This window comes from Phoxinus phoxinus (assembly GCF_949152265.1).
Source record: "Phoxinus phoxinus genome assembly, chromosome: 6".
Classification (NCBI taxonomy): Eukaryota; Metazoa; Chordata; class Actinopteri; order Cypriniformes; family Leuciscidae; genus Phoxinus; species Phoxinus phoxinus.
Genome location: NC_136881.1, coordinates 5932967 through 5948384, shown reverse-complemented (window position 1 = coordinate 5948384; position 15418 = coordinate 5932967). Strand labels below are relative to the sequence as shown.

Sequence of the window (15418 nt, the reverse complement as noted above, 5' to 3'; positions counted from 1 at the left end):
TTTGCAAAAACCGCAGTTATTGCGCAGGCACGAGGCATCGCACCACAGGTGTGATGAGACACATTTTATCTCTGTTTAGAGATTCCCGAAAGTCTTTCTAATGCCTGCTGCTCAAAAAGACAATGATGAACCTGCTCATTGGGCTTAAACACCTGTATAAACCAACAATCGTGCGCTCGCAGCTAAAGCTCAATAAGAAATGCAGGGCTGCATCACACACAGGATGAGGAGAAGACTAGCATTCCAGCTGACTGAGAGGGGCACGGAGCCAGAAGATGGGGAAGCGGATAGGGAGGGTGAAAGCGAGCCTGAAAGACTCGTAGAGAGAGAGAAGAGGAGGAGGGGGGTATTGGCAGCCCTGTCCTACAGAGCGAGGCCCGCAGGCATTTGTTTTCTGAGAGGAATTACAAGTGGAAGAGAAACAAACCCTACAGCCACTGAAAAGAAAATCCTCTCAGCTTTTTTTGCCTTTCTGCCATTCTTTAAAAAAAAAGGGGGGAGAGTCTGTGGATTACAACAGGCTTTATTGGTTTACTTTGTACTGAGAATCGGGAAATTGAAGATGTCATTCCCTCTTAAGAGCTAGGGGACAATAAGAGGATGCTGAAAAAGAAGTCAACCATTTGCTTTGGCGGAGAGTCTGAGCTCGGCATGAGCTCAATTGAATAGAGAAAGAGGTTTTCTCACTGTTTTGCACACATGGGTCAAGGGCCAAAACGGCTCCGCAGTCAAATACTGATGAAAAGATAAACACATAATCTAACAGCGGATGCAGCAAACAGTTCAAGTTGAATCTTCTTGTTTTTCATGAAAGAAAAGAATGAAAGAAACACACTTTAAAAGTAAACGAGGCAAGAAACATTCCAAAGCACTTTGCTTTGATGGTGTGGCCACAAGACTTTAATATTATACGCCGTTCAAAAGTAATTAATACTTTCATTTACCAAGGATGCATTCAATTAATCAAAACTGACAGTAAAGACGTTTAGAATGTTTCAAAAGATTTCTGTTTCAAATAAATGCTGTTTTTGAACCGTTCATCAAAGAATCCTGAGGAAAAATGTATCACGGTTTCCACAAAAATGAAGCAGCACAACTTTTTTTCAACATTGATAACAAATAAGAAATGTTTCTTGAGCAGCAAATCAGCATATCAGAACGATTTCTGAGGGATCATGTGACACTGAAGACTGGAGTAATGATGCTGAAAATTCAGCTTTGATCAATGGAATAAATTACATTTAAAAAAATATTCAAATAGATAAATTTAAACTATACTGTATTTTTGGTTCAATAAATGTAGCCTTGGTGAGCAGAACATTAAAAGTCTTTCTGATCCCAAACTTTTGAAGGGCAGTGTAACCTTTGAACGGTACAGTAGTGTTAACTCTCCAGAACGTCTTGCCCCACTGATATCCGTTGTAAGGACATTATTGTACAGTACTAGCCATTTGTTCTTGTTTTTACAAACTGAGGAACATGTCGGCACTATTGGCTGTGGTTTTACATCTCCATTTTACACTTCATTCCTTCCGATAGACCACTTTAGACATTCTACCAACTACAGTATAAGTACTCTAGCTTTGCAACTACATGTCAACTAACTCTCATTAGAGTAATAGTTAGAGTAGTAGACTGTTAGGTAAGGGTTTAGTTTAGGGTCAGTAGAATAAGTTGGTTGACGTGTACTGTAGTTGCAAAGTAACTTATAGCAGTTGAATGTCTGTTGGGGAGCATCAAAATCAAGTGTTAGCAGATATTATTTTAAGAAGACAGACTATTAACATGCTAATGACTGGTAGTTAACATGTACAGTAGTAAAATTACTTATAGTTAGTAGTACACTGTCTAAAGTGGACTATCGAAATAAAAAGCTACCTACCTCATCTCCTTTTGTGTTCCACCAGTCACATGGGTTTTGAACAATATAAGTATGAGTAAACTGGGTGAACTTGATGTCCCTACATTAAGAGTTGCATTATATAAACATTGATATGATCAAAAGACCAGATGTGTGAATAATTACTGTGAAGAAAATGCTGCTGAATTCTGCAACCTGATGCTATCCAATTAAAGGCTGCTATAAACAATCATTGCCTTTATATTATAATATTCCACCAAGCAAGATTTTTGTTTCTGTTCAGTAGAAAGTTCACATCCAGACATCAGAGCAGTGACGACATTAATTAACAGGAAATATTCTCACTCCCTCAGCTCGCATGAACTCTCCAACCAAACTTAATTTGGCTTGAAGATGATTAATAATTTGATCATATTCTCAGGTCTACCAGCAGTAATTTTCTATCAAACTTAAATGTCAGATGGAAGCCTGGGTCAAATACGGTGCCATATGGTTCTCGACAGAGGTGTGAGCTGATGCATAATGAGAAGCATTTAAAGGACACGTTTTTAAAACGATTTACCACAAAACCAGGCCTACGAAACAATTAAAAATTGATGTTGAACAAATTTGCATGCACACATTTTTTAAATGAACCCAAGCCACATTCCAGAGTGTTTAAAAAAAATGCTAGTCAGCATAGCTCAAATTGTTTAGAAAAACACTTAAATTAGCTTATAAATATTCAATGGCCTGGTATTTTGCAGGTGCAGTAACCTTGAGCAGAAGAAACAAATGGACCCGTACCATCTAACATCATTTCCATTAGTGCATTATCCCATTAGCAGTTAGTAGATTCGCTCCAACAACAACAAAAGTGAATAAAAAATAGCAGCATTCAACAGATCTAGACTTCATAATGTATAAATAATTAAAAATATATACAATTATCAAAATAATATATAAATAATACAATTATTTAAAAAAATCTATAAAAATGATGATAAGGATGATAATGTCTATAATAATATTGTGGGATTTTCTTTCGCGGTTTAAATGCTGAATTCTTTCAGTGAAAAATAGAAACATCGATGTATACATAATGAGTTAATTCGTAAGGTTCCGAGCGCTTCCGCAGTCATTACACATCATGAACAAAGATGCGTAAAAACGCACGGCTCCGCGCTTCAGCTGCCCTGCCGTTCATCGGTTGACTGCCACCATCGTGTGGAGAGAGGATGACATAACTTAACTGCTCGTTTACACTTCAAAAATCAAGAATCAGCCAAGAAACAAGATCATTTAAAAAGAGACGGAATGAATATCAGTATTCAAGTACGAAACACTGTGCGCAAACGCGCAGTGGCGGTGCAAATAGTGATTTCTCAACACCAGTGGATTTCTGATGTCAGTCTTCCATACATCTCTGACGAATGCTTTGACATCTTTTGATTGATAAGGATCCTTAAGCACAAATATAAATGAAGCTGCGTTAGTATCACGAATTGCTGTCGGATGTGATGTGGACACTTGGAGTTTGGCACAGAAGTATTTGTGCTGCCTAAGTCAGAAGAAACGATCGCTGGGTTGAAAAATGTTGAATGCACTGACACGTGTCCGTATATTAAATAAAATGCTATACCAGAACACAAAGCTATCCAATAAGACTGATATGAAGGATGGATAAGCACTTTTACGCACGGGAGTTGGACGCTCACCTGACTGCGAGGTGCACAGGGGAACAATCACAGCAGTGAGGATGAGGACGATGATGATTTCAGATCGCATTTTGATCATATGAAGAGGCTGCATATCCATTTCTTCACATGTCCACTCCAATGTCCCGTTTGCGAGCTGTCAATTGTCTTTCAGCCTGTGCGTCTTTGCGCAGCTGTTCACATAGAGCGCATGATCTGGAGTTGAGCCTTGTTTTAAGTCTGCAAGTAAAACTGGATCAGTTCATTAAATGACAAGAGGTGAACGTGAGTTATTCCTGGTCTAAATGTGACTGCGTTTGGACTGTCAGCACTCTACGCTGAATTCCGGACCGAGTTACTGTCTCCGTGCTCGGGCGCGCGCCTTGAGCGCTTCAACGCCGCCCTCCTAAGCACTGATTGGACAGAAGTGTGAATTAATTAAGGTGAGGCACGCCCCCAAACACAAATCTGTTTTTGTGTGTGGGTTTTAGTTCTTACTACAGTGTTCGAAGTCGTAGTTTGAACGGAATGAACATTTAATTCCACGTACACATCCCCAAGACCCATAACTGCTATAAGTTCAAATATTTGAAATCAATGTATTATTGTCCACGTCTCAATGCTTTTTAGACTTGGTACCATGGTAATACGCTTCTTGGCCATGTACGAGAACGACTTGGTATTCCATGAAGTATCATGTAAATATCATATACAGATTAGTGGCATTCAGTGCGTGGTTTAGCACGTGGTTATTTCTTAAAGGTAGGGTAGGTCAGAATTGTCTAAAAAAAACTTTTATTCAAATTTGTTTAAACTGTCTTTATATACCAATGCATAATTAAAATGTAAGTACTCTGATAAAAATAGTATAAAAATCGAGTGACTCTAGACCGTTTAATCTTCATTAAACACAGCTCATTAATTCCATTCACTCCCACCTAAAAACGGGTGCGCGACTGCGCGCACGTGGGCAGAGCCAGTAATAACGGCGGTAGTCATGGCGACGTCGAGTGACAGTCGCGCAAGCCAATCCTGTGATTCGTCCCGAATGGAAATAATGAGCTGTGTTTAATGAAGATTAAACGGTCTAGAGTCACTCGATTTTTATACTCTTTTTATCAGAGTACTTACATTTTAATTATGCATTGATATATATAGAAAGTTTAATCAAATTTGGTAAAAAGTTTTTATATAAATCCTACCTACCCTACCTTTAACAGTACAGTACTTTGTAAGGATTTTTTTTTGTTTTTTTGCCATTTTTATTTGAATGTGTGTGTGGCCAAGTGACGTGAGTTCTTTCACTATGCCTTTATACACATGTACAAGCTAAACATATATTATTTTTTTTACAATAGCGCCATCTGGTGCAAAGATGAAGACATACACAATGGCTGTGTCCACAAACCCTTGTTTGGTACAGCCTTCTACTCATACTAATTCTGTTGCAGAGTGAATTCTGGATTGCAATATACTTTTGTAATCACTCTATAGACTACAACTATCGTGCATAGTAAGATAGATGTTGTATGCATAGGCAGTTCATTTGCAAAAATGTGCAGTATACATTATACAACAGAGACCAATACAGTGGATACAGCACTGCAATTTGATTTCGATTACCTTCAACATTTCCAGTGTAATTGGTGAACCGGACACAGTAGTTTTTTGTTTTTGTTTTTTTTTGGTCAAAGATCACTATTTGATCTGACTGCGAAGAGTTAAAACATTTTTCACAAAATTGGACAAAAATAAAGGCAGTAGGCAGCATTCTTCTCCAAACATAGCCATAGTAAGCTGCCTATTTTTGGCATCATAGGCAAATTTGCATTATATAATGCCTAAGAATGTATCTGGGTAAGAAGCGCACTATGTTTTAAGCCAAAACCAATGTTAACAGACAAGCGGCATATCATTTTCCAATCAGAGCTCTAGTGTGCCAAGTACCTAGACAGCAGTTTTGGGCAATAAAGGCAAATTCACATTATATAATGCCTGAAAAATGGCATCTAGGTAGGCAGCTCACTAGAGTTTAGGACAAAGCCAGTGATAACATATGCACAGAGCTCTTAAACTGTAGAAGTTTGCACACAAATTACTATAATTCTTTACTTAGTGGTAGAATTCCTCTTTAATATACTTTACAAATGGATATACACCCCTGAAGAGAAAAAAAATCAAATTAAATAAAGTAAATCCTCACTAATTGAACAGGCTTTATGGCTGAGCAGTTCAGTAGCCCAGTGCATGCTACCAAATCAGACATGTATTAAAATCCCAGTCTCTCTCGCGCAAACACACACTCTCACACAAACAGCACTAGCATACAGGTATTCTTGTGTACATGCACACATCGGTAAAGCTGAAGGTGTATACACTGACAAAAAATGCATACGAGAGCAAGGCTGAATCTCACCTGCACATCCAGAACATGTCCGGGTCATATTTCACTCCAAAATCAAAAGCAATGAGTTATATTTTCCATTTAATATTATCTGATGATAATTATGCATAATTTCCTTACTTTCCTAATGAAAGAAAAAAAAAGTTTATTCAAGGAAACCATACATAATTCATCATCAAAAATAGTTGCAACTAAAAAAAAAAGCTTTATCAACACATCTTCATTTAATGCAAAATAGATTTTCTTGTTTTCCCCTCTTTTGATTTCAAGTGTAAAATGTGAGCTGGACATTCGTGAGATTCACACATCTCACAGATTAGAACTGAAACAGTTTCATAACTCATTCATTTGCATGGGTGATACGGAGTAGTCTGATAACCGCAGTGATTTTACATGAGGGGAGGTGCCGAGTTACAAGAAATGGCTTTACAGAAACCGCCCGGAAATCCACCGGCGTATTCTGCGGGACATCAGTGCTTTATGCTTTCGCGCATTTCCTCATCGGTGGACTCCTCCCCCAGAGCGAATGAACCAATGGGACTTTGGGATTTCTATGACATCACTTATGAACAAACTCATGAAGCAGGCTGCAGAAGTTGGCTTACAACGCATGTTCAGTTATATGTGGCAAAAACACAGAGGCACTAGCATAGGAGGTGACATCAGAGAGGTTACACGTCCTCGTTTTCATGATCACCATCTTTGTACTTGTTTTTTTTCTTTTCTTTTTGTGTGGGGGGAGTAAAAGCAATCTTGATTGAGAAGAACCAGCGAGAGTGTCCGCTTCGAAATAAAAATCCCACAGAAATGGACAGAAAAGGCCCACATACCCCCTCCCAAATCTTGCTCAGGGACTCACGGCGTCATTCATTACACATTTGAACTTTCTTCTTTCCCCAAGTATGTTTTAATAGTTTGCGATGTTGTCTCTGTTGCAGTCTGAATCGACGTACATCTGCAAAGTCACATGCATGTGAGAGTGGCTCACGTGGCAAACAGAGACATCATCTTGCATAGTTTTTGATGAAGTCCTGAACTTTGTTCCTGAAATCCTCCTAAAACAGGAAGCATTAAAGAAATTGATGGCTTTGGATACATAAGCAATATTTATTGTATTTCATTTTTTTCTTTAGCCATTAAGTTTCCAAAAGACTGTGCCAGTAGACTTGTTTGGAAGCGTGTTTAAATGCGTGATGTGTGCTGGTGTTCTACCTTGTCCCGTAAATGATGCTCTGCTGCATCTATATTCAGTGGGTCATCAAAGTTAAGAAGATCCTGTGAGAGAAACGACACATCTATTGGTTTTCACACTCAAAATTGAAAACTGATTATCTAAGATTTCTTGAAGATAGCATGTGTACTTACAGTAAAGAGTGAATTCAGTCCCCATACTACATCCTGAAGACATAACAACGTGTGGGGAAAATAATGCAGATTAGCCAACACAGAAACTTGCCAAAAAAACAAACATCGCTTTCTTTGTAATAAATAAACCAACTAATATTAGATATTTAAATATACAGTCATACTTTGTTTAATATTTACATTAATTATCATAGTGATATTAATTTTCTAAAGAAAACACCAATGCTTGAGATGCAAACGTATACAATGACATTTAAAATCTGTAAACAATAAAAATATTGAAAGAAAGAAAGAAAGAAACTAATAAAGAAAGGAAGAAACTAATAAAGAAGAAACTAATAAATGAAGGAAGGAAGGAAGGAAGGATGGAAGGAATGACTCAAGGACTGAAGGAAGGAAGGAAGGAAGGAAGGAAGGAAGGAAGGAAGGAAGGAAGGAAGGAAGGAAGGAAGGAAGGAAGGAAGGAAGGAAGGATGGAAGGAAGGAAGGAAGGAAGGAAGGAAGGAAGGAAGGAAGGAAGGAAGGAAGGATGGAAGGAAGGAAGGAAGGAATGACTGAAGGAAGGAAGGAAGGAAGGAAGGAAGGAAGGAAGGACGGAAGGAAGGAAGGAAGGAAGGAAGGAAGGAAGGAAGGAAGGAAGGAAGGAAGGAAGGAAGCATTTCAATACAGTTCCGCTTGGTAAACACTTTAATGAATTTCCCAGGATGCATTACAAAAACAGAAATTACCTTTAGTGTACGGGTGGGTGCCCATCCAGTACCATCAATTGAATGCTCTCGCAATAAACTTGAATACATGAATACAATATCAGTTAAAGAACATAAAATGAATCAAAACAATGTGGAGTCTGACACATTAAGACATATGAATACATAACAGACATACATATATATATATATATATATATTATACCTCAGGCAGATCTCTCCGGTTTCTGCGATGTTTGGGTGCCATATTCTAGTCATGCACTTGACTTTAGGAGGCTGTGGAAAGCAGAACATGGTTTGTTATATTCCAGCCCTACCTGGGGTGCATCTAACAGAGATCATTATAAACAAGTCTATATCCAATCGATCTGCTTGACCCGCCTTTTCAAAATTGACAACATTGTCAATAACGTACAGTATGTGAAAAACTACGCATATTTGAACATTAAAGCATATTAACCTATTCTATTACACCCAATACACAAAATAACGAACTTTTAAAAAAGCATTGTATGACCCCTTTAATATGAATGACTATAAATTACTTCTAGTCATTACAATGCAGCTAGGTTTTTATATAATCATGGAGGTTTGTATAATGCTTTGCTTAATGCCTTTCGCCTCTATAATATTTCATGATTTTGGGTCCATGATCTCTGCACAGCATATACAGGGCTATCTCTAAGGTCAAGGATGGGTTGTGTTATACATGTGTGCATTAGTGTGGGTACACTCAGGCTGCTATTTTATTGAATTCAGACACTGCAAAACATCGGTTATGCCCGCAAACATCTATTTAACGGGCCCGCGTACAAATGGACTAATAAAATCATCATTGCAGTGCAAGTGAATAAGTGTGGCATTACCTCATTACTTCATGATATGTTGCAGGCACTTACCACCATATTATAGGCTTCAAGAACTTCAATCTCAAACTGAAACTTTCCACCAAGGTAATAGCCTTCATCTGAAGAGATGTTTTGTGGAAATGGAAGGTTATATTTTCACTAGCACAATACAAAACATTTGACAGATACTAGCAATGTAAAAATAAAAAAATAAAATAAAAATACAGATGAGCAAAGGTCTATTCACACCAAGAATGACAAAAAACAATGTGAATCATATCTGAAAATTAGCACATTATATTTATTTTTTGTTTGCTCTTCTGGTTCCAGACACAAGACACATGAAACAACAGAAAATAGATTATAAATGTTTTATTTTAAATACTTGTGATCTGTGAGAAAAGGACTTAATATTGGGTATGGATATGTCAACTGAACTCTTTTACACGGTTCAACACCATTTGCATTTCATGGATGTTAACAATTGAACCTTTCTAAAAGAGGTCAGAATTACCTGGAGATATGGCCAACTGGAAGTGATGGAGTTTGTTTTCATCAGGAAATGTAATTTTACAGGTATCTGCAGAAAGAATAATATTTAATTATTTCATCACAAATATATATATATATATATATATAAATTAACATTTAACATCTGCATTACAACTGACAGATTTGTATCATGAAAAAAAAGAATGTATGTTTGTTTTTATCATTTTAAAATGTTTCCTGAGATGTATGACAGAAGCTGCATTAGGAATGCACCGAAATCATACAATAAATCAGACAAAAATCGTGTGATGGCCAATAACTAATAAATGGCCGCTATTCAGACTTTATAATATTTTGTCAAAAGAAATTAAAATAATCACAAAAAACTAAAAGCAATCATTTTAAATGCTACAGGGCATAACAACATTATATTGTATAGTCAATTATATATATTCAAGATTAGATGACAACAAAAGAACAGCAAAAATCTAAAAAAAAAATAAAGAGATATACAATTCTAGATATACATAGATATATATAGCCTATATATATAAATAATTGTTTGTTTGTTTGTTTGTAAATCTATAATTATATATAGCAATAACTGATATGGCATCAATATACTGCACAAAATGTCCTGGATAAGATCCACTCACTTGGAAGGTTGGTCTCAAGTTCTGCAACCTCTGTAAACACAAATCAAAGCATGAGTGTTCAAAACTGACGGGTAACAAAGACTTATGAAACAAGCTTTTACTAACCAGGACATAAACAGATATTTTAGAACGATGTACAGTTTTAAAATGTCCTTTGTTACTGGAATCCGTCCCTGAATTTGTTTATTATTGGAATTCTTGTTTATGAAGCACTGATACAAGACACATGTATGAACGAAAAAGCATAATATGGCCACCAGCTAAGCTATATATGGCCAACTGCATTCTCACAACACCATCTCTAAATGTTCAGTTGGGACGGATCTAATGGCCTTACTGATTCAAAAAATAGCCTGAGTGTTTGACTGCGGCTGGGAACTGCTTTTTTAAGCTGCTGGTAATGGCATACAGACTCCTCCTCTAAGTCTGATATAAATAGAGTTACTGATTTCCTGATCTGGCCTGCATCACATCACCTTACTGCCACTACAACTGCATGCAGAAACTCACCGCACAACACAACTCGACTCGACATGCTCTCTGGATTCAGACCTGCTCTTCTATTTCAAAAATGTTTGGCAGAGAGTCGTTCATGATCCAATTATAAAGCATGTTGAATCATGATAAATAGATACATTTATTTTCAGAGACAAAAAAAAAGTTAAGAGATTCAAATGTAGACAGATAATAGTTCAAAAAGTGTCAAAATGATTCTTAAACAAATGAGTGAAGTGTGTGTGTGTGTGTGTGTGTGTGTGTGTGTGTGTGTGTGTGTGTGTGTGTGTGTGTGTGTGTGTGTGTGTGTGTGTGTGTGTGTGTGTGTGTGTGTGTGTGATTTTATTTGTTAAAGCCAATGCACAAAACATGTTTTTCTTCTAAGTAAAAAAATGCCTATTTGATGTAATCTGGTTTCTTTAACCTTGTGTTGTTATTTTTTGCAATATAAAGTAAAAAAAAGTCACATCACACAACCTGTTCATGTTTGTAACTGCCTAATATGTATGTGACCTTATCAGAACAGACCTAAAAATGGGTTGTGACCCAGCAGGCTCTAGTGTCATGATCCCGCCGCCGGCAGAAGGAGTGTTTGGTCAGTGATTCGTACCTTTGATGAGCAGTCGATCTCTGATGGACACTCTATGAGAGGCATCATTCGACCCCGCAGAGGTACGGCCGGCCCTCATGCCTTCCTCCCTCTTCAGCTTACTGGCTAACGTCAGCATACCAGCACACCAACATACACACGCTCACACACCTGGGACCAACACAAATACACACGGTGATGGTGAACACTATTTTAGTTAACTAAACATGTCACTTGAAATAAATGTTAACTGAAATAAACTAAACTAAAACTTATTTTATTTCAGCTAGTTGACAAAAAAATATATATATTTCTCATTTTCATTTAGTCTAACTTGACAACAAAATAACAACAACAAAAAAATCATTAAAAAAACGATATAGGCCTAGATATAAATAAATAAAAACCCTGAAAAAATTTAATGGAAAATATCAAATGAATACAACCAAAATACAACAGTAACTAAATTATTAAAATTATAAACCTATTATTTTGCCATTCATATTATTTTAATAGGTTCCTCGAACTCAATAGACATATTACTGAAGCTTTAATCCTCTGTTGTTGTATTACAAATCAGGCATAAACTTGTATTTGTATAAAGCAAGACTATTGTAGAAAAATACAATTTAACACATTTTAAAATAATAATAACAGTGTGCTGCAGTGTGTATATCAATCATAATTTCTTCATGTTTTTTTTTTTGTATTCTGAAACAAGCAGCTACTGATACAGTATTACTATTATTATTATTATTATTATTGTGCAAAATGTAAACTATAGTATAGTTCATCACTTCCTTGTTCCTTATACATTCTACTGTCTATTTTTGTATATTGTGTATTTTTCAATATATTGTTATTTCCTATTTATTTATTCTATCTTTATCCGTTATTATCTGTGTCCTGTCACTGTCATTCTGTTTGTGTTGTGGAAGCTTCTGTCACCAAAACAAGTTCCTTGTATGTGCAAAACATACCTGGCAAAAAAAAAAAAGAAGCTCTTTCTGATTCTGACTGTTAACAGATGTGTTTTGTATTGGCATTATACTGGCCATCATCTGGCATTACATTAACGTTACTACTTTTAAACAACAACAAACAAACATTATATTGTGAGAAAAAGTATTCGCCAAGTATTTACTACATATTCTGCTACAGATATTGTATTACATAACACATTAAACACAAAGGGACATTCTCTAGTGTGAAATAATCAAGTACCATGGTATTACCATGTTTTTGGTGACATGGTTTCACGGTAATATCATGCAACTGACATGTACAACAAAATCCACAAATCAGTAATAACATGTTTTATAAACAAACACTGTGGTAATATCATGGTAATACTGAAGTACCATGTAAACACCCTGGTACAGGAATAGGGTAACGTTAAGTTAACTTAATCAAGTACAAATGAATAAATCAAAGTACCATGGTATTACCATCTGTTACCATTAGTCTGGTACCTATATACCTAAATATATAAAGCAATATTAAACCTCCTAAAACATTTATATATTGTAGAGACTACAATAAGCGTATCAGAGGCAGATGTTATGAAATTAACCAATACAAACTTTCATAATCATCAGTTACCGGTTCGGTTTGAGCCGTCATTGTGCTAACATGTTCATTCGCAGCTACACTTTAACCCCCATCACACAGTGCATTATTTATCCTAGATTTGAGATTACTATCTGGTAATATACTGCAATGTAGGGACTGAAATATCTTTACATTCATAATACAACTAAAAAAATGTCCATAACTCGGCTGCGATCGATATTACACTTACCTGCCGCTGTCAGTCACCGAACTGCCCCTTTTACACCATAATCAGGATATTCCAAATGAATTTCACGCCGTTTCCCCCACCAAATAACTTTTATGTAAATAACGTTGAAAGTCGTTAAAAGAAATAGAATTGAGTGGAATACTTCGCGGATTAGTTCCGTTGAGTTTAATGATTTCCGCTGCCTGAGCGGTTTAGAAGCCGGAAGTAGTTCCGTTCATTTAAAAGAAAAAAAAAAGTCCGTATGGAATCAAAAACCACAAATAAATGTTCCGCCCTTTTTCTGCAAAGCCAAATGAGATTTTGATTTTGAGCCACTAAGAGCACTTTTTAGATAATTATTTTATGGTGTTGGTAGAAACATTAAACACACAATATAATAAATCCAACAGTTAAGTGTTTATTGTTCAACACAAATGTTTTAATGTTCTATGAAGTATTGAGAAACAATTGAAACAGAGGGATCTGTGGTTTCACAATCATTTTAGGATTTCTGTGGCTTAGAGGCTAATACATAGAAGTATTTCACTACCACTGTTATTTCAGTGTCAGTCGATGAGGCTCCCATTGCTTCCAACAACCTGGAAATAAAATAATGACAATTAGGCAAGTAACACTTTATTAATTATATTAAGTTTTATAAATATTATATATTAAAATTTCAGAAATAATTGGATTAATTACCAAAAAAATCACATTATGTGTTAACTTATAATAATTGAAGCATTTTTGATAATCTATGCATGTATAGGTTGAAATAATGAAATGACACTGGAGCTATTGCTTTTTTTCAGAGCATCAGGTACGGTGTCCCTTATGAGCCGAGACTGTCTGTTACCTGTCAGTGATGGTCTGAGACAGTCTCTTGGCCTCAACAGGATCCTTCTCCAGGAAACCTTGAAATGTAGCGAAAGATTCAACCAAGCCAATGAACCTTGACAGTGGCATCATCATCCGAACCTTCAGACATTCATGCCTGTGCAAACAAATACAGCCATTTAAGTTTGAATCTGATATCTTTATATTAGATTTTGCAATAAAAAAACAGTCTTTAAAGTTGTTATGCTATTATTCGATTACATTATATCATTACGTTTATATAGCATTTTTGTATTTTTTCATTGGCATGATCCTTACAAAGCCGCTATGTAATAAAAAGCACACTTACCACTCTTTGTCATCGTATGAGACAAGGTCATAGATCTTCTTGTACACTTGGAGGGAACTGGATCCTATATAAGCTTTCCGAAAAGGGTGCAGGGCTGCATAGAACTGTAAATTGAAAAATAGATTTTACACTGAAGATCTCTAGTGCTAGAAAGCCAAATCAATTAAAATGCTGCATCATACTTCACATAGGCTGCCTCATATCAAATATTTATAATATAGGTGGTTTCCTGAACAACAACACATGAAACATTTTGTTTATGGTTTATTTAACCTCTTGACAGATTCGATTGAGTTTCGAGGTACTTTCTCCATATTCCAGCTCAAAATCCATGGTGTAGCTGAGCAGCGCGAGACAGCCTCCTGGCCTCAGAATCCTGTCTGCCTCCCGCAGGAAGAGCGGATGGTCGAACCAGTGAGCAGCTGACATGGATGTGACCAAGTCGGCAATATCGTCCTCAAAGGGCAACTCCTCTGCAGGACTCTGTCTAATGGAGCAGGATAAACAGATACATATCCATAGTGTGAGTACAGTTGGAAAAATAGGGCATTTAAAAAGTGGATAAAAACATAATTGTAAGATATCTATAAATGTTTAATATATATATATATATATATATATATATATATATAAAATGTAATACAATTTAGAAATATACACAGTATTGATATATATATATATATATATATATATATATATATATATATATATATATATACAGGCATCCTTCTCTGCTTCTATTGTTTCTCAATCATTCTAAGAACATGTGTTGAACAATAAAGCATTTGTGTTGAAAACTAAACACTTAACATACAAATTGGATTTGTATTACTGTGTACGGTATATTGCTATTGTTATATATTGTTCAACACACACACAAGCGCGCGTATGTACAGTCTACAGTGTATATATCTATATTTATATATGGCTTTCTTATGCATGACAAATATTTATTTCTTTTCATTTTGGGTTGAATGTGACCTGGACACACTTCCCTGAGGTTTAAACATTCAATAACAAAAAGGTATCAAAATAACACCATGGCAGCGATGGAACTATACTATGTTTTTAGAAATGTGGCGAATTGTTCTATATTTTCTTTCAGGTCTTTATAGTTATTGTATACCTGTAACACAAATTTGCTGCGTGATCTTTAGCAGAGGCTATCTCCAGCTGAGCTGAACTGATATCTGTCCCGACCACAGTCATAAAGTGAGGAGCCAGGAGTTCAGTTCCCTGTCCTGATCCACAGCCCACATCCACTGCCAGATCAAGCGGCTCCTGGATCTGTTCATCAAAAGAAAGCTTCAACTATGCTGGTGTGTTTTCAACAGCTGACTTCAATGTGTCTGTCATTCG

The 15418-nt window shown here is 36.2% G+C and overlaps 3 protein-coding genes across 9 annotated transcripts in view; all 3 read right to left on the bottom strand.

Annotated features, from left to right (window-relative positions):
• The window catches only part of erbb4a (erb-b2 receptor tyrosine kinase 4a), a 172165-nt gene extending 168406 nt beyond the window's left edge, over positions 1 to 3759 (bottom strand). Inside the window, exon 1 of the mRNA XM_079615910.1 lies at positions 3559 to 3759. Within this exon, the coding sequence (XP_079472036.1) occupies positions 3559 to 3658 (100 nt within the window). The 5' untranslated portion in view covers positions 3659 to 3759. The remainder of the gene's footprint in view (positions 1 to 3558) is intronic.
• Positions 3760 to 5223: 1464 nt separating this feature from the next.
• On the bottom strand, positions 5224 to 13132 carry ube2f (ubiquitin-conjugating enzyme E2F (putative)). The gene is made up of 10 exons (XM_079617040.1): positions 12895 to 13132; positions 11115 to 11264; positions 10010 to 10039; positions 9376 to 9441; positions 8913 to 8980; positions 8219 to 8289; positions 8035 to 8092; positions 7307 to 7339; positions 7154 to 7216; positions 5224 to 6996 (listed from the first exon to the last, which is right to left on the bottom strand). Exons 2-10 carry the CDS (start codon positions 11230 to 11232, stop codon positions 6946 to 6948), a joined length of 558 nt encoding a protein of 185 aa, XP_079473166.1. The 5' UTR covers positions 11233 to 11264; positions 12895 to 13132; the 3' UTR covers positions 5224 to 6945.
• Positions 13133 to 13156: 24 nt separating this feature from the next.
• The window catches only part of LOC307000983 (putative methyltransferase), an 82492-nt gene continuing 80230 nt past the window's right edge, over positions 13157 to 15418 (bottom strand). For 6 of the 7 annotated variants that reach the window (XM_079617038.1, XM_079617035.1, XM_079617034.1 and 3 more), the window contains 5 exons: positions 15186 to 15346; positions 14333 to 14546; positions 14060 to 14163; positions 13730 to 13867; positions 13271 to 13472 (listed from right to left, as the gene is read on the bottom strand). In XM_079617038.1, the coding sequence (XP_079473164.1) occupies positions 13376 to 13472; positions 13730 to 13867; positions 14060 to 14163; positions 14333 to 14546; positions 15186 to 15346 (714 nt within the window). In that variant the 3' untranslated portion in view covers positions 13271 to 13375. Of the gene's footprint in view, positions 13473 to 13729; positions 13868 to 14059; positions 14164 to 14332; positions 14547 to 15185; positions 15347 to 15418 lie in introns of all 7 variants that reach the window. The other variant, XM_079617033.1, reaches the window with a different exon arrangement.